Source organism: Semicossyphus pulcher, unplaced genomic scaffold (genome assembly GCF_022749685.1).
Source record: "Semicossyphus pulcher isolate SPU_LCO1_2020_fin unplaced genomic scaffold, fSemPul1.0.p SCAF_19, whole genome shotgun sequence".
NCBI classification, from domain to species: Eukaryota; Metazoa; Chordata; class Actinopteri; order Labriformes; family Labridae; genus Semicossyphus; species Semicossyphus pulcher.
The window spans coordinates 17,498,104-17,526,028 of record NW_027211692.1 but is presented as its reverse complement, the minus strand read 5'-3'; the positions used below and the strand labels follow the sequence as shown (position 1 = coordinate 17,526,028).

Sequence of the window (27,925 nt, the reverse complement as noted above, 5' to 3'; positions counted from 1 at the left end):
TTAATCCAACTCATTTATTCACTTTTATTAAAAAAGTTCTCATGTTACAGCTTCTAACAAACATTTTACATTGAATTCTGACTTTGTTTTTCCCCAAATAGGATTTTTGCACAGGGAACCATAGTGTGGTGGTTGAATGTGTGTGTGTGTGTGTGTGTATGTAGTCTTGACTACTAAGCAGAGTGTCCACCTCTCTGTGAGACCTGTTAACTCTCAGTCTTGGTGCAGTCGTATGGTTTCCACCACTGTGCAAACTGCAGGACTTTTTTCCTCTGATCGTCAAAGTTCTCTCTGATCAACTTTCTCCAACGACGCGGCTCCAAGTCCATCATGCCTCCGACCACTTCCTGTAAGGAACATTGTGACTTATTTTAAACGAATATTGCTATAAAGTTTGCAACACACTTGCACAGTGAAGTTTTATGAAGTGTGTAAAAGCATAAAGCTGTGACTTTACTAGCCAGAAGAAAAATGAACACATAGTCGAGTACAGTCTTCATGCACACACTGACCTTGCCGAAGTAATGGGGGAACTTCTGTTCGTTCTCAATGACATGAGCGAACCCTCCCTGAAGTCCGAAGTCGACAGCAAAGTAGGGTAGAGCTCGAGGAACCTTAAAGGCATTAAACAAATATTAACAACAATTAATGGATAAGAGGATCGAAAAAGAGAAAGGAGAGAAAAGAAAGAGGAAATAAAGGAGGTTTTGAAGGTAAGACAGAGAAATCAGGTTAAACAGAGGGGAGAAAATAGGAGATAAGGAAAGTGAAAGGCAGAATAATACAAACACAAACATTTAAAAAGGAGAGCTTACAGCTTGGCGGATGTCTTTCGAAGAGAGGTCGACGACCTTTTTGTTCATGGCCCATTCCTCGTCGCACTCCATGATCGCTTTCTGAAAGCACACACAAACTATTCTATTACAACACTTGCAGGGAAATCCCCACATTTTCTATGCATTAAGTTAAACCCATCACTACACCACTCTTGTCCTCTGTGAAACTTCACCAAATAAAGTTAATCAGAATGATGAGAATCACTGACCTTGAAGTATATGGGTGCCATGTCGCCCAGTTCTCGCGGCAGTGGGATACACTCCAGGACCATGTGTTGTCTCCTGCGTGGGTTCATGTGTGTTTCCATGAACACACAGTCCAGCTCCTGGGACTCAAACATTCGCACCAACGTACGCCGGAACAGCTGAGGACAGCAAAGCAGCACAGAGGGTATTATAAAGCAGATGTTATTAACTGCTGTAAAACATAAATCAATTGAGTTGACTGCATTAACAGGAAATAGGCGCTGATTGGCTGACCTGCATCTCCGACCAGACGTCCTCGTCCAATCCGGTGGCAGAGCAGTGATGCTGGAGGGGACAGATGAGACAGTGGCCCTCTGCCATGGACACTCCTGCAGGCAGGCTCAGGTACACCTGGACACAACATATACATATGAAAAATCATCACATATGAAAGGCATATGATAGATTAAGCAACTAATGATTTCAGCACAGATATCCTCGTTCGCTCTCCAAACAGCCTCGAGTCTTGATCCCTTACCTTGCTCCCTAAAGCCACCACGAGGTGCTTCTTGAGCTCTTGGCTGCTGAAGCAGTAATGGCATTTCTCCATGGAGGCAGCCAGCCTCCTACTATCCCCGATGGCTTTGTTCCTCATCCTCTCCTCCTCCCTCCCCTCGCCCTCCCGCTGCGCTGCACTCGACACAAACATGTCATCCAGCGTGTAGTTGTCGCCGTCTGTCTTCCCCATCATCTGGCGAGCGGAGTGGAAGTGGTGGCGATGGAGATAACAGAGGAGACGCAGGAGTGCATGGAGGGAGAAAGGAGGAGAAGAGAGGAATGGTGAGTGGAGTTTAACAGGAGTGTGATCATTCTTGGACAAATCTGGGAACAGGCTTGAGTATAAATTATGACACAGTGTTCTTGAATGAATGACTTTGGTGCTGTTATTAAGTGTAATGGGTTTGTTTTATTGATAACGAGACCAAATAAAAAACAAATTTCGTCGCTTGCTTTCTTAAAAACAGAAGAAAAAGTGATGTAATCCTTTTAAAGCTTCCTTAGAGATACTGATTCTCCTTGAAACTGGCTGGTAGCCTCAGTAGTTGGGTGTATGTTGGTGCTGACGCAATGTAACCGTCTGTGCCGTTTCCACGCCACATTCTGTGTACGTGCGTTTGTGAGTGTGTGTGTGTGTGTGTGTGTGTGTCCGAACTACCCCTTTATGTAAGTTGGTCTCTGTGTGTTACCAGCGAGGCAGGATGCCGAGTATCGACTCCGGTGCTTCTACGTCTGAGTCCTGTCGCCATGGCGACCGGGCAACAGGTTGCTATCTGTGTGCATGCGAGAGCGCGAGAGGCGAGCATGGCTGAAGTGTGTGTGCATGACTCGCTGTGTAGGAGTGAGTGAGAGTGAAAATTGGATTAGTTTAGTGACAGCGTGGGAGGGATGGTGTGTGTGTGTGTGTGTGTGTGTGTGTGTAGGAGTGAGTGTGTGCAAATGGCTGCACCTAAGTGAGCGGCACATGCTGCATTTGTCCAAGAGCGGACGGTTTGATTTTCTTACACACGTAAACGCACGTACATCCCATCAGCCCTGAAGCATAGAGATGTCTAATGATAAACGGACACATTCTTGATGCTGTTTAAATTATAGATAGTGAATTCAGCATGTAGCAGCAGTGCAGAGGGGATTAACATATGTCTGGCACACGACTCATGTATTATTAAAAAACACACTACATCATATCTCCAGACAGTGCTCGTCTGCTAACTTCACAGACTCTGACCAGTGTTTATAGAAGCCCTGCCATGGTAACTGTAGATGTATTTTTAGTGTCACTCTTTGTAGGTGCAGTATGTGTGTATGTGTGTGTATTTTCACACAAATGCATGTGGCATGATTGTGTGTGTGCGCGTGTAAGTATGTGTGAGTGACCAAGTGAGGGCAGAGAAACTCAGAGAAAGAAAAACATGCTTTTTTTTTTCCTACTGCCATCGCAAATCCTTCATCACTCTGTTTATTAGTGTTTTTCTTTTTAAACACACACACCTGTCAGTAGGATTTCACGCTAACTTGTTGTCGTATTCCCATCCACAGAGGGAAAGTAGAAGTAAACAAGAAGAAAAGAAAAGAAGGAACGAGGGAAATCTTCTTCGACTGGTGGAAAAGTGCAGTTTGCAGATCTGCTGATAGACTGACAAACGCACCACAACCTGCCAGTGCCCATCTGCTGCTGAACGTCTATTTGAAGCAACCGGCAGAGGGGAGAGAGAGTCGCCATGAGACGAGTAGATGTGAGAGTGGTGGTGGAGAGGAAAGGATAACGACATAGAAAAGAAGGAAAAATGTCTGTTCGTCCCACACTTCCTGAGGGAAGAGTCAATCATAAACATTCATACAGTACATGTAACACCTGAGCAGAATGTAACTATGATTGAATGTAACTTTGTTCATATTGCTGCAGTGGGGACGGATGATCATTTTGACAAATTTGATCAATCAAACAAAACAACCCTCAGCATGTATTAGCAGAGGGACATTATCTGTGCCTCTGCGGCGTGTCGGTCGTACCCCACGTTGTTTTTAATCAAGTTTTCAGTCGCAGCTGATCTAATCTGACGCCGGTGTTGTTGTCAGCCCGAAATGAGGAGCCTGCTCGCTATTTGTTTTCTGTTGCTCTCGGCTAATGAAACAGGAGTGAGGGGAGATAAAAGGTTTGGTGAGAGATTCATTATCACAAGTGCTTAACGACTCAGCAGAGCGGGGAAAGAAGGATTCAAAGTTGAAGCAGCCATTAGAAAACAACCTGAATCATAGGTAGTAACTGTCAGACAAGTTTGTGTTAAATTATCAACACATTTAGGATATTGCAGTACTATATGGATTCTTCAAAAACACTGTTTCGAGTTTCAATTAATGACTTATATGAAAATGTTGTAGGCACATGCTTATTACTTTGCATTGAGTGCACTAAAAGTTGTTCTGCGATGTTGGATGTAAGAGAGATTATATTGTGAATACAAATGCAGATGCCATTGTTGTGATTGCATAAAAAAAGTGAACCTCTGTATGATTCTTATCGTATCACCAGATTCTCTCTATGATAAGTATAAGTGTTGTGCTTGGCTTCTTGTTCTCAATTGGTCCTTTTCACTTTGAAATGAACTAAAGCGTCGACAGTGTTTAAAGCTAGAGGTGAGAATTGCAGGGTAACTCACAATACGAAACACGATACGTGGCCCACAGTAACGGTAATATCACGATACAGCGATTCTGCCATAATTGATATATTGCAAGACAATCATATAATGATACATCACTATATCTGATTAACTTCTTCTTCAGCCAATTAATTACCATTCACGTTACCCTCATTCACGTCATAAGCGCCACCACGAGGAGCCATGAAGTAGGGACGCGGTGAGTCAAAATCGCAGGGAAGTCTGTTTAGAGTGCCGTATATTTGTAAAATAAAATATCGATAAGTGGCGCCAGCCTAACAGTATTGCATTGCACGAGTCAGGACGACAATATATTGCCGTATCAGTATTTTGTCCCATCCCTATTTTAGACCTGTTAACAGTTTTTATCACTGTGCGCCAGTGTTGCCGATAGCAATGGCTCTGAAACAGCAGGCTGAATCCAAAACATGCAACTTGTTTCAGACAGATTTGATTCAATCCACATATATTCCAAGAAAATGCATACAAATCTGCAGTTGATAAGGGTCTTTATTGTGACAGATTTTTCTACAACCTTACTTACAGCAACAAGTCCACTATCTTCTTCTCTCTGCTGCATTTCCCATTTGACTTATGTGAAACTTTAATACACATACTACCTACATGATTCTCACACAAGGCTGAGCTTATTGTTATTTATGTTGTAGATGTTCAATTATTATTCTGTTATTATCTATTATGTTATATGCAAGATATTGCAATGTGAGAACGGACAAGTGTTATCCTAAGACTTAGATTTCTCATAATGGGATTCATAAAATTACAAATGAATGATTTTAAATACAAATTGTGACCTGGACACATTTGTATCTATATAAGGTATGCACACCTGCAACAACTGACAAAAGCCTACTTAGTCCACCCAACTAGAGCTTGCAAGCTTTAGGTACAAACATTTCAGTCCAACTAGACTGTAGTCTCTAACTAGATCTATTTTCTTTTTGCTTCATTAGTTTAAAGAAAGAAGAAACGAAAGAGGAAAGCAGCAGCGCTGGCTCTATGAAAATATGGAAAATCTCCAGGGCCAGAGCGCTGGTTCTCCAGAGAAAACCCCAGGTGTGCTTTGAGGCTCAGAACAGAAACGATAAAACAGAATAAAATATTTTAAATAATCAAACAACCTTCTTTTTGCAGATAAATGCAATCTGGCTCGTCTGGTTATTTTGTATTTTACAAGAGTATTTTACAAGAGTTTGTTGTATGCACACTTGTTGTTATAGATCACACTTTAAAGTTGCTATCTTGTCTTGTTGTAAAAAACCCTTCACTTGTGGTGCAAGAGTGTAGAATATCTGATCTAAGCCCAAAGACAGCTTTTTATTTATTTAGTATTTTCCAAAAGTTGTACTCGGCAGAGCCCAGCAGTTGCAAAAGTTTTCTTACCTTGGATGCCATGCGAGAGTAGAGTGCATTCTGATCCTGCGCAGAGCTCATCTTCTCCCTCCTCACCATCTCCTTCAAACCCACATTGTCATCATCCTGGAAGTAGCGCACACGCTCCCCGTCAACGTGAGTCTCGATCTGAAGAGAGGGGAAGAGACAGGGTTTATGGAAAAAAAGGGGGCTTGAAGAGACAATGGTGGACAGGAATACTCATTGGAAAAGAAATCGGATGCTGCATGTGAAAGATTTTCAGATCTATTTAAATCATATCAAAATATTGGCGAGATGAGAGGTAGAAGATGATGAGGGGGGAAACAAACTTTGACGGACAGAACTGGACAGGCCTGAGATACAGAGGCTGATCATGAGGGAAACAGAGGGACACATAGTAAAGGAGACTGGGACACTTTATAAATGTATAAACAGAGATTGAACAGTAAATCTGTGTTTACATTACACGTGTTTCAACACAGAGTGAAGCGTCTCATTGAACGCACGCCGCTGAGTACCAAACAGCAAGGAACAAACAGCTCATCTGCTCCCCTTTTATCTATACTTCTGTCTTTTAGTTGCAACAGTATGCAAGAATCCTCCTACACGATGGCTTTCTCATTCAGTTCAACATTTTCTTTTTTCATGTTTCAAATTCCTTTGTAGAAAATTTCCCTCCCTGCTGTCCTGTCATTTGTTTTTCTACTTCCCTACCACCCGTCATCCCTCTCTCTTTACCGCTTTCTTCTTCCGTCGTCCTCCGTGGGGCTCCTGAGGCCCAGACTGGGCATTGACCGGCCAGGCCCGACCTGATTGGTCCGTTCTGAACAGCAGGACTTCCTGGTCTTCACTGGCGCGACCTGTGACCTAATAAAGCAAAACACAACCAGGTTATTTTCACTTTGGTAAATCTTTGTAAATCAATCAACGAGAATAAACAGCCTGTGTATTCTAGAGGATGCAACTCCTGAGCGTCAAGTACATGTGTCACTAACAAATTATTGGAAGGAGGATGAATTTAAAGATGTAATCTCGAAGATCTCAGTTTTGTTCTCTTTAGTGGCACCTATGGCGACAACAGTGTTGCATGTGTGACGTCCACAGTTGGCTCCGGTTGTAACTCATGATTTTCCTCGCTGACGGTTGCTTTCCTTTTTAGACTGTTTGACTTCATCTGAGCATCAGATTTGTTTCTTTTTCTTTGTATTTTAACTTATTTTTGAAGTTGTATCTGTAGTCATCGATCTTTTCTTTGTTGGTTGTTCAGCCATAGTAGATTACCGTTTACTCGCAACACTTGCAGAGACTGGACCCTCTCTGGCAGAACAACCACTGCTGGCTGATGGAAATCGCGTCACTAACTGGGCGCCGCTTGGGATTTTTTCCGCAAAAGTCGCACCAGACACCCAGTCTGTAATACTGCAAATGCAAAGGCTTTTATCAGAGGGCCATAGGCTCAATCACCATTGTTTTACTTCATTCAGCAATAGATAATGACTTAACATACATTTATTTAAATGAAAATCTTCGAGATTATCAATTTAAGTAAGGGATAATGTATAGTGAGCAGGTTGTTGTTGCGGGATGGAATTTAAAAAAATCTTTATATACAGTCATTAAAACAGACAGACGTCAAATTTACCGGACTTCTTCAGGTGGATTAATATAATTATAGTTAGTCCTCCGGTTTATGTGAGTAGAGCCTAACAACAGTTTGCCAGGCACACGGCTGTCTTCATAGCAGTGGTCTGTTATTGAAAAATAGCAGACCTCGGAATGCAGCAAGCTACCAATCAAAATCTAGTATTTAACATAGCCGTGTAATAATAATAAGCATTTGCCAAATCTTACCGTTAAAGGGGTGAGGGGGTGCTTTAACAGTAAGCAAGAAGATAAGATAGGTTTCTGACTAAACCAATAAAAGGGGGTCCATCAGAATGAAAATGCCTTCCATAAAAACCTTAATTGTTCTACCTCCTTCTTTCATTTTCTAAATATATTCAAACTTTCAGTGTATGATCATGCAGTAGGACCCTTCTGAGAGCACTTGTAAATGAAAATGACTAGTCACTAGTTTGAATGAAAAAAACAGCAGATCTGCCTGCTGTTCAAAAACTGCTTCAGTGCCAATTTAGCATTCAACACAGGTCTGTTTTTCAAGGATCTAAAAGTTACTTTATCATGATGAGCTAAACTTGCACATGTTGGAGCTGATGCTGATTTCTGTAGACTACACAACATTTCACCCTCCATTCAAAACTTGAAATTTCATCACATCCATTACATTCAGAGGAAAGAATAGCTTTATGTAAAAGCAGCCGGTGTCTGATTTGACAGCCTCTAAAAGACTGAAGTTCAACCTGACAGGTAGAGACAGGCAGCACAGAAACAAGAACAAGGTGGGAGACGCAGAGAGGATGGGAGGCAGTCACAAGAGAACCAAACTGGACTGTCAGGAAGAAAAATGATAGAAGAGAATATTTTCTCCGCTTCAGTCGAAAAAAGTTGGGCCTTTCGAGGCTCTACGCGCAGCGAGAACATAAAATATGGAGCAGACAGCAAGAGTCAAAAACACTGAATAGTGAAGACAAGCCAAAAGTCTTCCATAACAAGAGAGACGGGAAGGATCTCGAATGAGTGCAAATCAACAGCACTCCATCTCTGAGAGGGCTGAAGTAGCTCTCAGCCGGTAAGTGCACTAAAACGCAAGAATTATGACATTTCCTCAGAAGCCACACTGAGGATTTCACCCTCGTGTTTTAATTTGGAAAGGACAGCCTTGGTGGGGATGAATGTGCCTTTTCTTGCAAATGATGATATACAAGTTATTTTACACATTTTACACATCTTTGTGAAGTTGTCTGGAGCCTACTCGTGTGGAAAGTAGTCCTCCATTAAGTGTGTGGAAGCCAGGAGGAGGGGAGATTAAGCAGTGCTGAAGTGTCCGGTCATTACCATTGCATTGTGTTAATTGCCTTTACTACAGATGCAGACAGGATGGCACAGATAATCTCTCTGTCTCCGTCTCAAACCGTCTCGTTTTCTTTCTCATAAACACGGGGGGGCAAACTCTGTATGACCCCTGGTAGGAGAGACATTTGTTTCCCATTAGCGACGGCCAAAATGCCAAACAGGAGCCGTTCCATACAGCCAGCGGGACCTGTAAACCGAGCCCCAGGAGACTTCAAACAAACAAATTCCTTTTTAAAGCCAGTCAGACGTAGCAGCGGAGAATTTAGCTACAACTGAAGACAAGTGTGTGCGTCTGACCAGTGAAAGACTTGGATGCTACCATAACCTGCTGCATGTGTGTGTGTGTGTGAGGTTAAGAAAAGATATAGCTGAGTGTTTAGATTAGCATTTAGACGATGTGAGAGGAAAAAGAAGCAACGAGCAGATAAATCTGACAAAGAGAGATGTGATGTTTGTGTGTTGGTTAGGGCTGTGTACAAGACTCTGTATCCATCTATTCCTGTGTTTACATCTGAACGTGATTTGAGAGCAAGCGCATCTATATCCAATTTAGGACAGAGTGTCTGTGTCGGAGAATTTATGCTATTAGACATGTGTAAATCTGCAATGTTTTACTGCGCGTGTATCAGTGTGTTCGATAGATAGTAAATCTGGGTGAAATAACTCCCAGCTAAGAGAAAAACTGCTCTCAGGAAATGACAAGAATTTAGATAGCAAATAGACGGATAACAGAAGAGGGGAGAAAGAGAGAAATGGAATGGAGAAAACGTATTTCCAAATGAGTTCTATTTTTGAAACTGTCAAATGATTACTTCCTTTTTTGGAGGGGAATCTAAGGCCAGAGATATACTTGCTTTTAACCTTGCGTTCCCGTACACAACCGGCTGCGCCATGAAGGTAATTGTTCACATACTTGGCTATGCACTACGCGTGCTACAGGAGGATACCTCTAGAGGGCGCACCAGAGAGCTCAGGCTGTATGCAACGACCGGATGTGCAGGATGTAAACAACAGACATGTTGGCACTCGAGGAGGTTACTATTATGTTAATTCTGAATTATCAGCGGCCCAGTGACTGACAAAATTCCGTAGCCAGCTCAGGCGACTGATGAATAGTGGACAGAACACCCGATCGACAACCGTTCTCGCTCCGTTTCTCCAACATTTTCCTCCGTGTATGGACGTAACAGTCCTAGACTTGTTTCCATTCAGTTTTGCAGGTTTCCACGTCAACTTCTAAGATGGAACTTGTATGTCGCAGCTATTTTGACAGGAATGTTTGTCGCTGTGCAGCGGCAATGACACATCTTACAGATGTGGATATCGCAGACTTGATCTCTCAGCTGCCATTGTTGTCCCTGCTGCTGTGTTGACCCTGTCACATCCCTCTGCCTCTATATTTCACCTATAACTTATAACTATAACTTTCAACTTTCATGTGTATACTGTATCTTGCATACAAGCAGTCTTAATTTCTGAGGCAGGGAACGCGGGGCAGCCATCATTGGCACACGAACGCGTAGTTAAAAGCATAGTATATAGCCGGCTCTGTTTCTTGTCCACCCATTAAATGGTTAAAGTAAAGATAAAACTTTGTCTTCTTATCTTCATAAAGGTTCCTAATTTTGAGGTTTTGTTGAAACTATTAATGACGTATGTTTAACTGTACAATCACTTTCGATGATGTACAAGTGGTACATCCCGTTATACTCAGAGGTGTTTCAGGTAATTTGTCTACACCGGCAGAAACTAATTACATTTATTAGACAACGACCATCACCATGAAGTGGGAGACTAAAATTTACCCACCTGCTTAGATTTCGCCATTTCTTGTTCTTGTAGTTGCTTCCGTCGGGCGGCGTGGCTCTCTTTGGCTTTCTGTGCTGCGTCCAGCTGGGATTTCAGCTTCTCAATCATGGCCTAAAACACACACACACATAACCACACACATATATATTTATAACAAACAAATGCTATTAAAAGACCGGAACATTTAGATTTATGGATATGTCTGCCATTCATTGTGAAGCACGTAAGAATGTAACCCACTCAAAATTTGCATAACGCCTCTGAAAGTACAGCTGACAGATATATTGGAAGGCTGATATCGCTTACTGTTTTATTTATTCAAGTTGAAGATGTTGCTTCTATTAGAGTTTTTGTTGCTTTGAGGAAGAACACCACAAAACATATATACGACATGACGAAAGAGCGCGCGTACATACAACCTCTTAAGCCATACTGCCGAGGAGGATATCGATACCTATATGTGCAAGACGTAAAAGGAAAGTGCATGACTTTTAAAGGCACTTAACACACACACACACACACACACACACACACACACAAAGTGGTTTGGGAATATCTGTTTGATTGCTTTGTCATGTAGGGAGATGGGGTGGAGGATGTATGTCAGCTTGATAGCCTGATAACACTTAGCATTATAGGTGTGTGTGCACATGCAGTGTGTGTGTATGTAACAGACAGCTCTTTAACATCCTCTATAAGAGGCCCCCATAGATCTCTTAGTGGTGTAGAATTGACATGTAAAGACAGACGGGGGGGGAGTTAAAACACGGATCAATAAAAGCTATAAATTAATGGATCCTCTGGTGTGCTGTTACATCTACGTGAAGGAGAGTCAGAGCAGATGTGTAGATAGAAAACACATCAGCTGCAACTTCCACATAAAGCTGACCAAGTGAAATAAAACACCACTCAAACACAAAATAACACTGAAACTCGAAGCTTCTAAGCCAAGTTAAATACATGTCTATGACTTAGAGACAGTACACTACTTAAAGTATTTTGCATATTTTTTATGCACTCTAAGTTTTAGGTGTATTAAATATGTTATTACTAACTTAAAATGCTAGTATGCCATATCTTTAAAGTCGAGCTGAAACAGCATTTCGAGAGTATCTAGCTTCCATATCGTGACGTATTTCCGAGTGAAACGGGACGTGCAGGCGGGACATATCATTAGAGGGATTTGATTTGATCGTTGAGAAGTGGGCGTAGACAGACGTTCTCCACAGCGCAGTAGCTAGCTAACTGACCGAGAGTTCTTGGTGCTCTGCGGCTAAATGTTGCAGATTGATTGGTTGAAATTGGTTGGTGCTAACTTACGTAAGCACACGTGAAATTTAGTTTTACCGGAAGAAAAAATGATCAGATTTTGATATAAGAATACGAAGAAATTGATTTTTTGGCCTATATTGTCAAATAGATGCACAATATTACCGGGGATGTGATCTAAAAGGATTAAAATGACATTTTTCATTTCACCTCGACTTTAAGCATATAATAGAGAAGACACTGTGTTAACATAAGACAATTATATTTTCTGTATAATAGGTTTGAAAAGGTTGTTACCTTGATTTTCAAACACTACACAGGAGCGCACTATACGTTTTTGTCTAGGCTAGGCTAGTGAGTTACTTCATGTAAGTTTACAGTATGACTTTTACAGCAAGTCAGTCCTAAAAGTGAAATAATGATGAAAAAGTTAAGGGAAAAGAATCTGCTTCTTTACGCCCTGTGCATCACCTCTGTGTGCTGCCTCTCGGCACATGTGTCCGGACGCACTTGAAGCCGTTTGTTGGCACTGGCGTCTGCTAAATTAAATTGTAACATTTTAAGTGTTTATCTAGCCGGGTTTAACTTCACAGAGTTTCTGATGGCAAAAAATTTCCAAAGAGAAGCTAAAAAAGTGAAACCCAAAAGTGATATGGATATGAGTTGGTATATGAATTATGGACAAGATATACAAAAGTGGATTTATGCTTTGACAAGTAACTGATGTTTCACTTTTATGAGAGAAAGTGCTTCAGAGATAAGGATTATCTTATCACTGGATTAATAATATCTCAGGACCTAAAGCAGCACTTAAAGCGCTGACAGACTGTTTCCCATCTAAAAAAAGATCCTGTTACTGATTGCTTTTCCTTAAACAGACGGGTCGTCACCCTACATTATGGTACTCACAGTGTTGCCCATGATCTCTGCCTTCACCAGTCTAGCTCCCAGTTTGTTCATCTCCTCCTCTGACAGCAGAGGAACCTCCTCCTCCTCTTCTTCTTCACTTTCACTCTCACTCCTTGGTCGACATAAAGAGGTAGAGAAGAAAGTTTAAAAAGGGAAGAAAAACAAACACGTACTTTTGAATTTAATCGCGTGAAATTATAATCTAGTGATAAACAAACACCTGGTCATAAAGTGTACCTTTCTTCAGCACTTCACATCTCTTCTCCTCTAGATTACCTCCATAACTCACCCTCCTAACAACAGGATTTAATGACCTACTTATTCCACCTTGATAATAACCTTCTAATGGGAAACTTATCTGTAAAGTTCTTAATTTAACCATTTAGTTGTTATCTTCTGCGCTCTCACACTGTTTATCTGTCATGATTCATTTGAGCCTTTCTGCACCCCCCCAAAGATCATTACAGCCTCGCCTTGGAGGATCTGAGCTGCAGCCTGGGAAGCATCGTTCTAGGCTATTACACTCCTCATAGTCTCATTTCATTCTGCCGCCACACCGCAGGCTCATTTCATGCTGCAGGGGTTCTGGGTGCTGGTTTACCCAAACAACTTAGCTTAATGAGGCAAAACAGAGAGGAAGTAAGAAGGCTTTACAAAGCAGCGATGCTCTGACATCTGGCCTACGAGCTTCTTTATACGTTGGACTGCAGAGAAAGAGGGAACACACAGTATACAAGCTCATGATGCAATAGCCGGACTGGTTTTCGAATGTCTTGCAGGCATGGAAGTTTATCTCACTAGAGACAGAGCTTTAGACTGCAAGGCTGCCACATTACGATTACGACATGTAACGTATGAGTTGCAGGCTGAGGTTCACAGACACGGGGAGTTCTTCTCAGAAGAGTCTAAAAGCAGATAAGGATAATCAAGCACACATGTGAAGACAGGGGTATGTTTTATGGACGGGATTTCTCAGAGAAATTATCTTGTAAGGTTGTATGTGTCTACATTAACATGACCGAAGCAGATTGATACTTTTATGCATTACATTAAGCTCCATTAGCTGTAGATTTATTGTGCCCCAAAATGAATACATTTTAACCCAACATCTACAAAAGCACATTCTTACTCATTTCCACTCTCCTGAGAAGATTTTTTGACTACTTCTTGTACTTCTCTTTGTTTTTGCTTGGCTTTGATTTGAAAATATACACCAAGAATTCACTCAATAGCAGAAAATATAATAGGCTTTATAAAGTTATAGAGATGTTCACAGTGCATGAACTCTGAAAAGTACTTCATAGGAAAGGAAAATAAAAAAATAAGCATTTTCCATGTGGTTTAACCCTTCTGAACTACATTGTTGTGGAAATAAACAGCAATTAAATTGTTTCTTTATGTGGATGTATTTGGACAGCTACCACTGATTTCATCACTATTGACAGATTCTACATAAAAATGAAGTGTTTCCGACGTATGCAGGAAAAACCCTTTTCTTATTATTATTGCATGCAAGTTCAGCTAACTATCCATTCTAGATCAAAAATTACATTTCACAAATTCCCCTGACGCTGTCGTGATAGCCGTTCAGTGTTTACATTTCCCGACTTTCTCGAATGCATCAGAAATGATCGATCCGACCTCAACAACGAGCATTTTAAAGTAGTTTTGATGTTGAAATTTCAGAGTAAAGTACAAGTAAACAACAAAAAAAACGGTTTCTTTTGTTATTCTTACCGCAGTAGCAAGCCAGATTGAAGCCTCTGTGTAACTTACTCATTAAAGAGAAACTGAGACCCTCCAGAAACAGATGAACGGGCGCTTCTCAGCCGTTTATTTTGCGGACATATCTGGACAGACGAATTTCACTAAACTTTTGATCTGAACACATGGTTGCTTCTTAAGTTGCTAAATGGACTGTAAACAATGCGGCACACGAAAAAGGAAGTTTGACTGAAAGTCGTTCTTCCCTAACGGCTGGCTAAACCGGAATGCTCGACATGTTCACCGTTGTCCCCAAAGGCTATATCGCCGTCAGACTATAGCCATGGGGTCCGAGATTGCGATGTGATTGTGAAATCCTGTTTCATGTAACTGGACAATAATGGGTTAAAAAAAGAACAGCAATAATTCATTCATAATGTCCACTGAAAAGCACACACAACTGGAGTATTGAATGAGTCAACAAAACATAAAGATAACAACCTTGATGTTGTTGCAGCAGCTTTATCGCCACGCAGACTTGAGTCTTGAGGAGCAGTTGCAGTTTTCCCATGATCCCTCTCTTTCTCCTGCTGTTGTTGCTTCTCTGAGCTGTCTGACTCCCGGGGAGGATTCTTGCTCTTCTTCCAGGCTGGGATGCTGGACGTACGTGGAGCAGAGTCTTCATCGTCAGAGCTGGGTTTAAGGAACCCTGTGGACGACCGGGCTGAAGGAGGAGGACGACGATGCTCCGAGGCTGCAAAGGAAAGAAATCACAAAGCATGTCAAGTCTCTCAAGAATCCTGGCATCGCCTCTATGTGGAACATTTGAAGTGTTTTGTCATGATTTATGATATAAATTGAGCCGATATGTGATGTTGCTCTTTTTCATATGTATTTGACCAGTGATTGTATGCTCAAAGATGAGCTCAAAATAGTGTTTACGGCAAAACTCGGTTAGAAAAGGCCTGAACATCAACCCACCTTCTCCACTGTCGTCATCTTCTGAGGGTTTGAGGAAGTGGCTTTTTAGTGACCCCAGAGAGGAAGAACGTTGACTCCAATCTTGTCCCGATGATGATGATGGAGCAGGTCTCTCTCTTTCTCTATCTCTCTCTCTGTCCTGATCTCTGTCTCTTTCATTATCATTGTCTCTTCCTCTATCTCTCTCTCTGTCCTGATCTCTGTCTCTTTCATTGTCATTGTCTCTTCCTCTATCTCTCTCTCTGTCTCTATCCCGCTCTCTATCTCTTTCCCTATCTTTTTCTCTCAACCTAAACCCATCTCGACCTCTCTCCTCCTCTCTCCCTCGATACCCTCCCCTCTCCCTCTCCTCTCCTCTCCCAGCACGGTATCTCTCTCTATCTGTGGGTGACGAATCTCTTTCCCTTTCACTTCTTCTCCACCGTTCCCTCTCTGCACCATCTCCATCTTTTCTCCTCCATCTCTCCCTGTCTTCGTTCTCTCCTTTCCTCCATCCGCCTCTCGCCCCTCTTTCTCCTCCTCCTCCCCCTCCTCTCTTCTCTCCGTACACAGCTTTTTCTGCATCTGCAAGTCTTTGCTGAAATTCTTCCATTGACTATAAAAGGAGAAATACGAGACATGTTAAATTAGCTGAACACTTTCTTTGTCAGATTTTGCAGCTCAGATAACACAGACGTTATTGTTTACTCAAGTCTGCTAAAACGGGTCCTCAAATTTCATCGACTAAGCCGTTCTTAGATCATCTCACTACAACTGCCAACAGTCACATTAGGAAAGCTTGTACTTGAACACATCTGATAAATACAAAAACAAGAGGGTCTGAACTTAAGATAAGATGATATAGTGCTACACAAATACCAAAACACTTATATACACATATACAAAGATTCTACTGTAAATGATAGGGTACAATGAAAATTGTAAGATGTATCTGCTTTACTAAAAGAAACATAAAATGCTGTGGCTGGCTGAGATCTGACAAAGGAAAAAGAAAACACACACACACACACACACACACACACACAATGTTCTGTCAGTGACAGTTTCTATGCTGTCAATTGGAGGCTCAAGTGCTGACACTGCTGAAAGAGGCTTAACAGAAGACAAGAGGCACTGTGTGTGTGTGTGTGTGTGTGTGTGTGTGTGTGATGTCAGACAGCAAAGAGATGTATGAATCCCACAGTAGTGAGCAAGTATATGTGTGTAGCTATAAACCCGTTAAAGGTCTGTTCAGATGGGGTGGGGTGGGGGGGCAACCGACGCACCCAGTCATTCATTTTTAATGAGAGGCGAGTGGGCAGGTAGGGAGGCGCAGGCAATCTGACAGGCGGAGCGACAAGCAGGCGCAATCCCGTGAAATTGCCGCGTTCGTGCTCACGCACACGCCGGCCCGCTGCCAGAGTTCAACGCGACGCACAGCACTAACCACGACAATCACGATGGATGAGAGACTGATCCTTGCTGTATGTGAGTTCCCAGATATATATAACCACTTTGTAAACAGTTACCAGGACATAAACAGGAGGGCCTTTGCATGGCAGAGCATCGGCGGAAGACTGGATGCATCAGGTAATGTGACGTTAGTTTTAACTTACGGCAGGCTATATGTTACGCTAGCTAACTTTAGCTATTAACAATAACTCTGTGGTTGGCATTAAAGATTAGGGTTGTCACTGTGTCAACAAATCAACCTGTAATTAGGGATAAGTGTCGTTTAACACAAGTTAATAATCATATCTGAGGGACACTAACATTACCTTTACCATCCACAGGGTGGTACATTCTTTCAATCTAGAAGATATAAATTAAAATGTTCTTATAGCCTGTAAGGAAAACAGTTGTACTAGCAGGGATACAGTTGTGCACAGAAGCTATTTCCATGGTTACCACACGTAGAGCGACTGGCGTTTACTCGCGAAGCACTTGTCTGCCTGTCTATTCACATGAGCAGCGCAACCCAAGCGGGTACACAGGCGGAGTGTCGCACCCCGTCTGACAAGACCGTAACAATGCAATGTAAGTAAGAAACACAATGTGTCAAAAAAGTGTCCTAATCTGCATTTAATATGATTTGAATATTATGTAACATCCTCGTCTGTGTGGCCTGACTTTACTGCTAAACTGTGAATGTGTGAGCACTGCCAGTGTGGAGTCAGTTCTCACTCCATATCTCTCAGCCACCACGTCGTTGAGGCTGCGCTTCTCCCTCTCTGCCTGCTCCTTCATCCTCTGGTAGCTCTTCCTCAGCCAGCCCAGACCTCCATCGTTAACCACAGAGCCTGCAGGAACAGAGGGAGAAAAGCTGTTACAAAGAAGCACAAAAACTCAACTTGTTTTTCTCCCATTCCATCAATTCTAATATCTTTCAAACTGCCTTTACATACAGTTTGCTTAGAACTAAATGGTCCAACGAAAAGTGAAGTTAATGAGGAGCCACTTTCAGAGGCAGTGTAATGTTTTATCTTGAAAAGGATTAAATCCAAGATGATGAGTGAAAGGTGAAAGGAGGACACAGGAAATGATGACACAAGCTAAAATTTGCTCTGCTAAAGAAAAGTTAATTTCATTTTGAAAAGTTAAATACGACAGGTTTCTAATGTCATTTCATAACTTATATTGCATAACAGGACTGGTGGGGCGGCTGTGGCTCAGTGGTAGAGTCGGTCGTCTTTCAATCAAGGTCGGAGGTTCGATCCCCAGCTCCCTCAGGCTACATGTCGAAGTGTCCTTGGGCAAGACTAATGATAGTCTTAGCATGGCATTTATGTCCCTTTTGGACTCTATTGGTTTCACTCAAAGTGTAAACCAGCCTACTCACCGCTTTAACCACACCCTCGACCTTGTTCTAGCTTATGGCCTTGAAACCGAAAACTTCCCACAAAATCCTCTTTTATCAGATCACTATTTAGTAACATTCGATGTCCTATTAACCGACTACTCTCCAGTTAACAAAAATGTACTCACAAGATGTTTGTCTGATAGGACTGTAGCTAAATTTAAGGAAACAATTCCAGCTGCTTTTAATTCTTTACCACATCTGTTTACTACAGAAAGCTCTTATGCTAATGTTAGTCCCTCTCAGCTTGATCAGTTTGTTGATAGTACTGCAGGTTTGCTGAGAAGTACTCTAGACTCGATTGCCCCCTTAAAAAAGAAGATTATTAAACGACAGAGGCTAGCTCCATGGTATGACTCAGAAACTCGTAACTTGAAGCAAATGTCGCGTAAATTTGAAAGAATGTGGCGATCCACCAAAACAGAAGAGTCTCGTTTACTCTGGCAAAATAGTCTTAATAAATACAGGAAGGCCCTACGGCATGCTCGAGGTGTCTACTACTCCTCCCTCATAGAAGAACATAAAAACAATCCCAGGTACCTTTTCAGCACTGTAGCCAGGCTGACAGAGAGTCACAGCTCCACTGAGCCAAGTATTCCTATAGGCCTCAGCAGTGATGATTTCATGAGCTTCTTTAATGACAAAATCCTAAAGATAAGAGACAAAATTTGTAACCTCCTGCCGTTAACTGGTGCAGATGTATCTTTGGAAACTGCTCAAAAACCTGATGTTTACCTTGACTGTTTTTCTCCAATTGACCTTCCTGAGCTAAATTCTCTGATATCTTCGTCTAAACCATCAACCTGTCTTTTAGACCCGATTCCAACCAAGCTGCTTAAGGAAGTCTTTCCCTCAATTAGCACTTCTTTACTAGATATGATCAATATGTCTTTATCGACGGGCTATGTACCCCAGTCTTTTAAACTAGCTGTAATTAAGCCACTTCTTAAAAAGCCTACCCATGATTCAGGCACCTTAGCTAACTATAGACCTATATCTAACCTTCCTTTTATCTCAAAGATCCTTGAGAAAGCAGTCGCTAATCAATTATGTGACTTTCTTCATAACAACAGTTTATTTGAGGACTTTCAGTCAGGATTTAGAGTCCACCATAGCACTGAGACAGCCCTTGTGCGAGTTTCAAATGATCTACTTACTGCTTCAGACAGAGGACTTCTCTCTGTACTTGTCCTGTTAGATCTTAGTGCCGCTTTCGACACGATAGACCATCACATCCTGTTACAGAGATTAGAACATTTAATTGGCATTACAGGATCTGCACTAAGTTGGTTTAAATCTTATCTATCAGATCGATCTCAGTTTGTTAATGTTCATGATGTGTCCTCTATGCAAACCAAAGTTAGTCATGGAGTTCCACAAGGTTCTGTGCTCGGACCGATTCTTTTTACCTTATATATGCTTCCTCTGGGTAATATCATGAGGAAACACTCCATTAATTTTCATTGTTATGCAGATGATACTCAATTATACTTATCTATGAAGCCAGATGAAACCAATCAGCTATCTAAACTAGAAGCATGCCTTAAGGACATAAAGATCTGGATGACTAGAAACTTTCTGCTACTTAATTCAGACAAAACTGAAGTTATTGTGCTCGGCCCAAAACACCTTAGAGACTCTTTCTCTAATGATATAGCTGCCCTAGATGGCATCAGCCTGGCATCCAGCACTACTGTTAGGAATCTGGGAGTTCTATTTGATCAGGATATGTCCTTCATCTCCCACATAAAACAAATATCAAGGACAGCCTTCTTTCATCTTCGCAACATAGCAAAAATCAGACACATCTTGTCTCAAAACGATGCAGAAAAACTAGTCCATGCATTCGTTACTTCCAGGTTGGATTATTGTAACTCGTTACTATCAGGCTGCCCTAATAAGTCACTAAAAACTCTGCAGCTGGTACAAAATGCTGCAGCACGTGTGCTGACAAGAACTAGGAAGAGAGAGCACATCTCTCCTGTATTAGCCTCTCTGCACTGGCTTCCTGTAAAATATAGAATAGAATTTAAAATCCTTCTTCTTACTTACAAAGCTCTTAATGGTCAGGCACCAACATATCTTAAAGAGCTCATAGTGCCATATTACCCCTCTAGAACATTGCGCTCCCAGGATGCAGGCCTGCTTGTGGTACCTAAAGTCTCTAAGAGTAGTGTTGGAGGTAGAGCCTTCAATTACCAGGCCCCCCTCCTCTGGAACAATCTACCAGTCAAGGTCCGGGAGGCAGACACCCTCTCTTCTTTTAAGAGTAGACTTAAAACTTTCCTCTTTGATAAAGCTTATAGTTAGGGCTGGCTCAGGCTTGGACTAGCCCATAGTTATGCTGCTATAGGTTTAGACTGCCGGGGGGATCTGACACACCAAGCTTCTCTCTCTCTCTCTCTCTCTCTGACTCTCTCTCTCTCTCTCTCTCTCTTCCTCTCTCTCTGACTCTCTCTCTCTCTCTATCTGTCATATTAATGCAGCTCATTAACTCTGTATTTTCTGGTCCCATTAACATTACTAACCACATATCTTCCCGGGAGTTCTTGTGCTCCCTTGTCTTGAAGGTTCCTGAGGATCGTTGCTGCAGACCACCTGCTGCTGTGGACCTGCTCAACTGCAACAACTACTAACATCAGCCTTCCCCATAGTATCATTATTGTTGCTGCTAATGCTAATAGTAGACCTGTTGACTTCAACTGTTACAATTACGATTACCTCAGCCTTTATCATTACTCTGCTTCTCTCGCTAATTTATTTATTTATTTATTTATTTAGCCAATCTTCACCCTAGTCTACCACTATTATTGGCATTGCAACCATAAGTATGTGTCTGTTGTTGTTCATGTAACAAGGACATATGTTGTTGTGGTAACAAGAACATATGTTGTTGTTGCTCTCTTTGCCTGTCTCTATCCTGCATCTCCTTCTATCCCATTTTCGGCCCATCCAGTCGAGGCAGATGGCTGTTCAACATGAGTCTGGTTCTGCTCGAGGTTTCTGCCTGTTAAAAGGAAGTTTTTCCTTGCCAATGTGCCGAATTGCTAAGTGCTACTCATGGTGGATTGATGTTGGGCCTCTCTTTGAATAACTTAACAAAGAGTCGGTCTAGACCTGCTCTTTCTGTAAAGTGTCTCGAGATAACCCTGGTTATGATTTGGCGCTATACAAATAAAATTTGATTGATTGATTGATTGAAGACACTGAACCCCAAATTGCTCCCGTTGGCTATGAATGTGATATCTGATTGACAGTTGGGCACTTCACGTAGCAGCCTCTGCCATCAGTGTGTGAATGGGTGAATGTGATATGTATTGTAAAAGCAGCTTTGAGTGGTCGCAAAGACAAAAGAAGAAAAGTGCTATATAAGTACAGTCCATTTACCATATATTGAAAATATGTTAATAAAGGGTTGTGATCATGTCATGAAAAGTGAAAAATACAGCGTAAAAATTCAAAAAAAAAATTTAATCTAAGCTGATAAAGGCAGATCCAAGGGAAAAAAAGAAGACATGTATCAGAGGGGAGGAATGAAGGTCAGGATAGAGGAGGGGGAGAAGGTTTGAGGAAAAATAGGTCTTTAAATCCACAGGAAATACAAGCTCTTAAAAACAACAGTCATAAAAATTCCCAGAGTGATAAAACATGACAAATGTAATGCCTTAAACCAGAACTCAGTGTGCTTGAGAACAGCTTGAGGTTGGGCATGGTCAAAGAATGTAGTTAGAAGATAGATAAACCTGTCATTGATAATAGAAGGAGAATTCTAAAATGAGTGTGAATCAGGGTGGACAATGAGTGTGTCTGGTCGGCTCGTCTTTAAATTCTTTGTTGTTATGGCCCTGTTGATATCCAGAATATAAATACTTACTTATTATATTAACACCTTTTCAAGCTAGAGATTATCTTTTCAAAATGATGCTGTGGCTGATAATTCTCAAATCTTTTTAAACAATGTGTATCCAATGTTAAAAACCCAGAAATACCCACAGTGTGACACAAACTCCTGCAATCCCATTATTATCACGCAAGATGAAGAAAACAACACGCCCATCTGGCATCAAGTTTGAAGGGGGAAAGGTAGGAAACGTGTGTGTGATTGCTTCAGCTTATTTTGCCTGGCTGTTAAAATAAAGCTTACAACAGAGAGGCTGTGCCTGCTCCAGAGGAAACTGTACTTACTGTGTGGAGATAAGAGACACATGTACATATACCTGCATTTGCTTGTCAGCTTAACACGGCTTACTCTCTGTCCGTCTCTCTCTTTCACTAAATCCCTCAGACTCGGAAGCTCTTCCGAACGCTATCTATTTCTATAAACCTCCGCGTTGGCTCGCACACATAATTTTATTCAGGTCTTCTCTGTTTTAAATTTTCACTTCTTTCTCCTGCACGTTTAACACACTAATAAGTGTTAATAAAGTTTTAAATACTAATAAAGTTTTGTAAAAAAAAAAACATGGGAGTGTGTGCTTGTGGACCCTACAAAGGCTGTTTTATATTTTATATTTCTTCTTAGCTAGAGGGGAATAGTGAGGCAATAGTAAGGCAACAAACTCTAAAAAATGCAGCTTCCTTGCACTGTGGTCAACTTTCATCTGACCAACCTATAACTCAAAAGATTTGTCTTAAAATAATGTTGAAAAATAATATCTAATTATTAAACTTGGAGTGAAACTTTATTCCCAGTTGCAGGAAAAGAATATAATTATATTTAACTATATAAGGCTCGGAAATGCCTCGATAGACTATACAGATCTTTGTTTCTACCTTTTGTTGTTGCAGTACCAGCCTTCTCCTCCGGGGGCAGACCAGTTCCTCCATCTTTCCAGAATGGGTTTAGCTCCAATTTGTGCAAACCAGCCTGGAGGAAGCACAAACACACACTTGAATAATTGTTGTAAATTGTCAACAGCACATCGGGGGAACAAATGCTTAAAGCCAGACGAAAACACCCTGCAGACAGCCTTAGGTTCACACACATGCCTCAGTATACAGCTGTCCAAGAAGGAACGACCTCTGTTACCATGGCAACCACACAGCTGGTAAAATGAGGAGACTCACTGCCTCAGTGTTGTGATATGGTGTGTAAACCATGCAAGCACACGACTACTCTTTCCCTCCCTCTTACACAGAACTCAGGTTGTTTTGCACCAAATAAATGCACTTAAATAACACATACAGTATATATGAATCTGCACACTGAGGACAACATACACACACACACACACACACAAACACACATAAACACACCTGTTCAATGGCCAGAGCTTTTGCCCTCTCCTCCTCTTTCAGTCGTTCTTTCTCAGCCCTCCTCTCCGTTGTAGAGGTGGTGCTCATTGCCAGGAAGTCAAAGGTCATCCATTCATCTCTCTATGGGATAAAGACAAAATGACATGAATGAGTGAACACCTTCATAGCTCTCGATACAGTGCCACTCCTAGGCACTTTTGCTCCATAGGATCAGTCTTAAATGTACTATTTGGAGGGAAGAAAGGACTTTTTAAGACGCTACAGCAAAGCTGAAAATTTTTGTTACCATGGTTGATTTTTTTGTATAAAGAAAACAAAACAAAAACGGAGAAAAGAGTGACACAAACATTCTACAAATACGTGATTCAGTATCTGTGGGTAGGGTTCGGGAAGTTACCTGGACATTCTGGGCCGGGCTGAGGTTGCTCTCTGAAGGCTTGGACTCATTAGGAAGCTTCCAGGCTTTAGCAGCTTGTGTCTCTGGCTGAGCCTCAACCCACTCCGGCCCCGAGTCCTGACAGAGAGAGGGAGAGAGGGAGGGAGGACAAAAACAGTTGGGGGAAAAAAAAACTGTATAAGAAATTATCTTAACAAAGATGAGGTCAATAGCATGATTTGAAAAACTGTCATACCTACAACAAATTATATCACCTTTAGTTTTTTGGCACTTTTAAATTATTTTACTTATTAACCAGTGTAGTATTGTTCAGGTTCAGACCATGTTTAAAGGAACCCTGCAGTGGAGAGTGATTCAATAACTTACCACTGAGCTGTCACTAGAGCCTTCTCCAGCATCCCCTGCCTTCTTCTCCTTCTTGGCCTTCTTCTTCTTCTCCTTTTTCTTTTTGGATTTCTTCTCTTTCTTCTTCTTGCTCTTCAATGATCCCTCCTGTAAAGGGTTCAGATGCCATTAATAACATTTCTCTTAATTTAGTGTTTAATTGTTGGATTTCAGATGCATTATATTCTTAGAATCAGCCTCTGGTCATACAGGCTATGAATACAGGGATAATCATTTGCCTCCAGTTTTTGCAGTAGGTGTCTCCAGTAAATCATGCAGGTGCATGCGTCCCAGACGTATAATTGATTACATTATACAACATTATAGATTTTTATATCAACATTTTTATTATCTAGGTTTTTCTATTTCTCCTCTAGATAATAGCCTTAATATAAATGATAATGACAGTGAAACTGCTGATAATTAAATGATAGAGACAATTCTGTCATTAACAATGTTCACACTATAAAGGTGTTGAACTTCTGTATCATGGAGCAGACCTGCAACATTTTCATCACTGGTCCTTATGTTTCAGGTACATATATAGTATAGTCAGGACTTGAGATGAGTTTGATTGACAATCTATTGCAAAAGAGATATTTAATAATGGCTGTTGTAATATGTTGCTTTATTGTTTTTTAAATGCTGGTTAGGATTATATACAAAGCTTTCAGTGATAAATCATCTTACTTCCTCTATCTCCTCCAGCCTCTGGTTGATCTCCGGGAGCATCCATGTGTCCTCCCCTCTCTGCCTCTTCAGCTCCTTTCTCTTCTCTTCCTTCTCATACCGCTGCTTGGCCTAATGAAACCAAGGGGGACAAAATAAGTAACACAGATCAGGTAAGGGTAGTTGAATTGGCATTCTCAGATGTCTGTTTAATGGCAATCCAGTAGAGCTGAAGTGACTCTGTAGGCTGAAATAGAAAGGCTTATATGGATAAAAAAAAGCATAAACATAATTAGGAAACAAACGACACAGTCATAACATTCCAATTATACTGGTCATAAGAGCTATGTTGTTCAAATATACGTGCGTCTATCAGCTTTAAAGCTATACAATTATACCTTATGGCAACGGAAATGACAATCATACGTCATTATGAACAATCTTCTTTAAAATTCAAACAGACCCAGCAACTCTCTTTGCTTTGGCCGGATCAAGCACATGTGAGCCGGGAAGATAATGTCTTTACAACCCTCAGTGCTCGACTACAGGAAGCATCATTCGTCTGCATCATCTGCTCTGTGTTAGCCTGTGAGTCAGTGTAAACACAGCTGCAGGGAAAAAAAGATAACGCACAATTCAATACCTGTGTGCATATGTGATTACAACAACGAGGCTCCCCTAATCTTCATCCTGGGGACAGTGTATAGCTGTGAACGTGACATAAAGCCTCAATAAAACACAGCCGCATGTCTCCTATCTGCCCCAGCAGTGTTTGTCCTGGGCTATGGATCGCCTGTGCAGAAACAGCCACCACTATCACAGGCATTAATATGAAGACACAGAGGTTCTGTTAGCTTTCCATGTTAAGGGAGAGATGGGAAAAAGACACAATTAACATCAAGGATGAGGCAAATTAGGCAAAAAAGTAAACGTTGAGCCGTTAAAGTCATCAGTGTTTCTAACGTTAGTGTGACGTTAGCTGTTAGCCTGCTTAGCTTGTTAGCTTTTATTTGGACGAAACATGCATGATTTAAGTCATAAATTACGCCACTGAAGGTAAATTCGCTGTCGTTCGCTACAAATCTTACAGTTTATACCTTTTCTACCGCCTCTTTCCGTGCCTGTCGTTTGCTATCCTTTCTATCTTCGATGCTGCTCGAGCTCTCGAAACTGACTCCGGACGCCGCCATGACACTGTCGTTAATGTTTTTGTTTGATGTCGTAAACCAGTTAGGTTTACGGTAACCGTTGGTCTGTGGTTCGTGTAGTGCAAAATACAGTACTGTGTGAATTTTCCAATTATTCAAAACAGTGAGCGATTATGTGAAAGCTAAACTTATCTACAGAGGCGTAAACTACAGATAAACAACTTACAAGTGATGCTAGTACTTAACAATGCATTTCAATACAGAGCCCATTCAGCTATCAATCATCCATGTACTGAATGCCATTGTATGCCAGCTGCATTCACATCAAACTGGCCTAAATCTTTCAATATGTGAGAAAAACACACCAAGTAAGTTACTGTTTGCTATGAGAATGTTATGGTATAGGCATTTAAATGTAGTATTTACATTTTGTAATGTGTAAACCTGGTGGCAGGGCTGTAAACTAGGTTGTAACATAATTTGATTAGTCAAGCCTTTCTGATCCATAATGTACTATAGGCTAATGGCCCAATAGCATCCAATATTATGTTCCATAGATGTACAATATTACTTTGTTAAGGACATCTATGGAACATAATGTATGTGGCTGTCAGTGAATGAAAACATCACACCTATGTGTGTCAAGCCATTTTAAATTATGTATCCCAACTCACAAATATGTGTCCGTGGGCATTAAAACCTGTGCAATAAAAGAAGCCTTTACCCTCAACTTGATCCTCAAAATCAAAAGCATCTTTAACAGAACAAAAGTGAGAAACCTTAGGAAGAACCACAGAGGATCATCAAGGATGCAGACATGCATTAGTAGTAATTGAAAAATGACAAGACTGCAGAACATGTTATTACAAGGCCATGGGCATTGATATGTTGCTGTAACAGCTTCCACTCATGTTGCTCCAGTTGACGTTGGATGGGTTTCGATCGGAGCTATGTTTACACCTGTCAAGTTTGTTTTTGTATGCACTTTCCCAAACTTTTTTAAGATATCCCTGAGTTAAAACAATCCAAACTGATATTAAAATGGCCCTGACCAAAACAACACTTAAGATATTATTTTACTAGTAGATTGAACCCACACTTATTTTGTGCATTACATCCCTTCCTTTGATTATATCTTTTTCAAAGCTGCACCATCACAAATATCAATCATCCATCAGAGAAAGCATTGTTACACATTATATCAGTATAAATGTCTCTTGACTCCTGAGCTGAAGATCTAACATGTCCTGTAACCTCTCAAATCAATGTGCTATACCTGGGGGAGGCATGCCTTTAAATTTTTAATTATCAATCCAAATGTCAAGCGACACACTCTGCTGACAGACTTAACAACAACAATGCATTCACAATAACACTGCTACACACAAACGCACATCATTGTGCATGAGACTACAAAGGATCCTTTTCTTTCTCACACACAAACACAGGGCAGGCTGCTTCACCTTAATCAATAAACCACTGTCAATAAAAGCCACCGAGCCATCTCTCACCTCAGCACCACAATGTGTTCGTCTGTGTGTGTGTCCCTGAGGATTGAGGAGCCACAGGAGTAATTTACCAGGACCCGCTGACCAATTACCGACCTCCACAACAAATAACAGCGCTGCGCTCCTCCACCATCAATACCCCATTATCCAACTATTCATCCTGCTTTTACAGCCGTCTGGTAAAACGTATCTTGTAAACACGAGATGTAGTGTGAACACATGTGTGTGGGCATGGAAGAAAGGCTGATAAAGTCGTACTTTATACCAGATCCTACATACTAATGTTTCCATACTACAGCAGATCTAAACTGAAATAAAGAATTGATTGATCATCGGTTGATCCAACCATAAATCCAACTAGTAACAACACACACACCATATTTCAATTAGGTTGAATCTTAATTTCATCACATTTCATGTTCATAATCGTAAATAAGTTCTTGA

General features: G+C 41.2%; 1 protein-coding gene across 1 annotated transcript; it reads right to left on the bottom strand.

The window, feature by feature from the left end:
• Positions 1-10: 10 nt before the first annotated feature.
• cwf19l2 (CWF19 like cell cycle control factor 2) lies at positions 11-26,024 on the bottom strand. The gene is made up of 19 exons (XM_069668001.1): positions 25,923-26,024; positions 24,847-24,957; positions 24,139-24,264; positions 23,773-23,889; positions 23,376-23,495; positions 22,893-22,986; positions 17,447-17,562; positions 15,284-15,878; positions 14,804-15,056; positions 12,599-12,710; positions 10,421-10,531; positions 6,377-6,505; positions 5,648-5,785; positions 1,561-1,773; positions 1,317-1,433; positions 1,046-1,201; positions 816-896; positions 513-614; positions 11-347 (listed from the first exon to the last, which is right to left on the bottom strand). Exons 1-19 carry the CDS (start codon positions 26,013-26,015, stop codon positions 207-209), a joined length of 2,925 nt encoding a protein of 974 aa, XP_069524102.1. The 5' UTR covers positions 26,016-26,024; the 3' UTR covers positions 11-206.
• Between the last annotated feature and the right edge of the window lie 1,901 nt (positions 26,025-27,925).

Excerpts from the sequence above, each read along its gene's own strand:
- cwf19l2 (XM_069668001.1), bottom strand. The coding sequence starts at position 26,015 with ATGGCGGCGTCCGGAGTCAGTTTCGAGAGCTCGAGCAGCATCGAAGAT. Across the intron at positions 12,711-14,803 it reads GCTGCTGCAACAACATCAAG|GAGTGAGAGTGAAAGTGAAG; the intron begins GTTGTTATCTTT and ends ATGTCGACCAAG. Across the intron at positions 5,786-6,376 it reads GACGACGGAAGAAGAAAGCG|ATCGAGACTCACGTTGACGG; the intron begins GTAAAGAGAGAG and ends CCCTCTCTTCAG.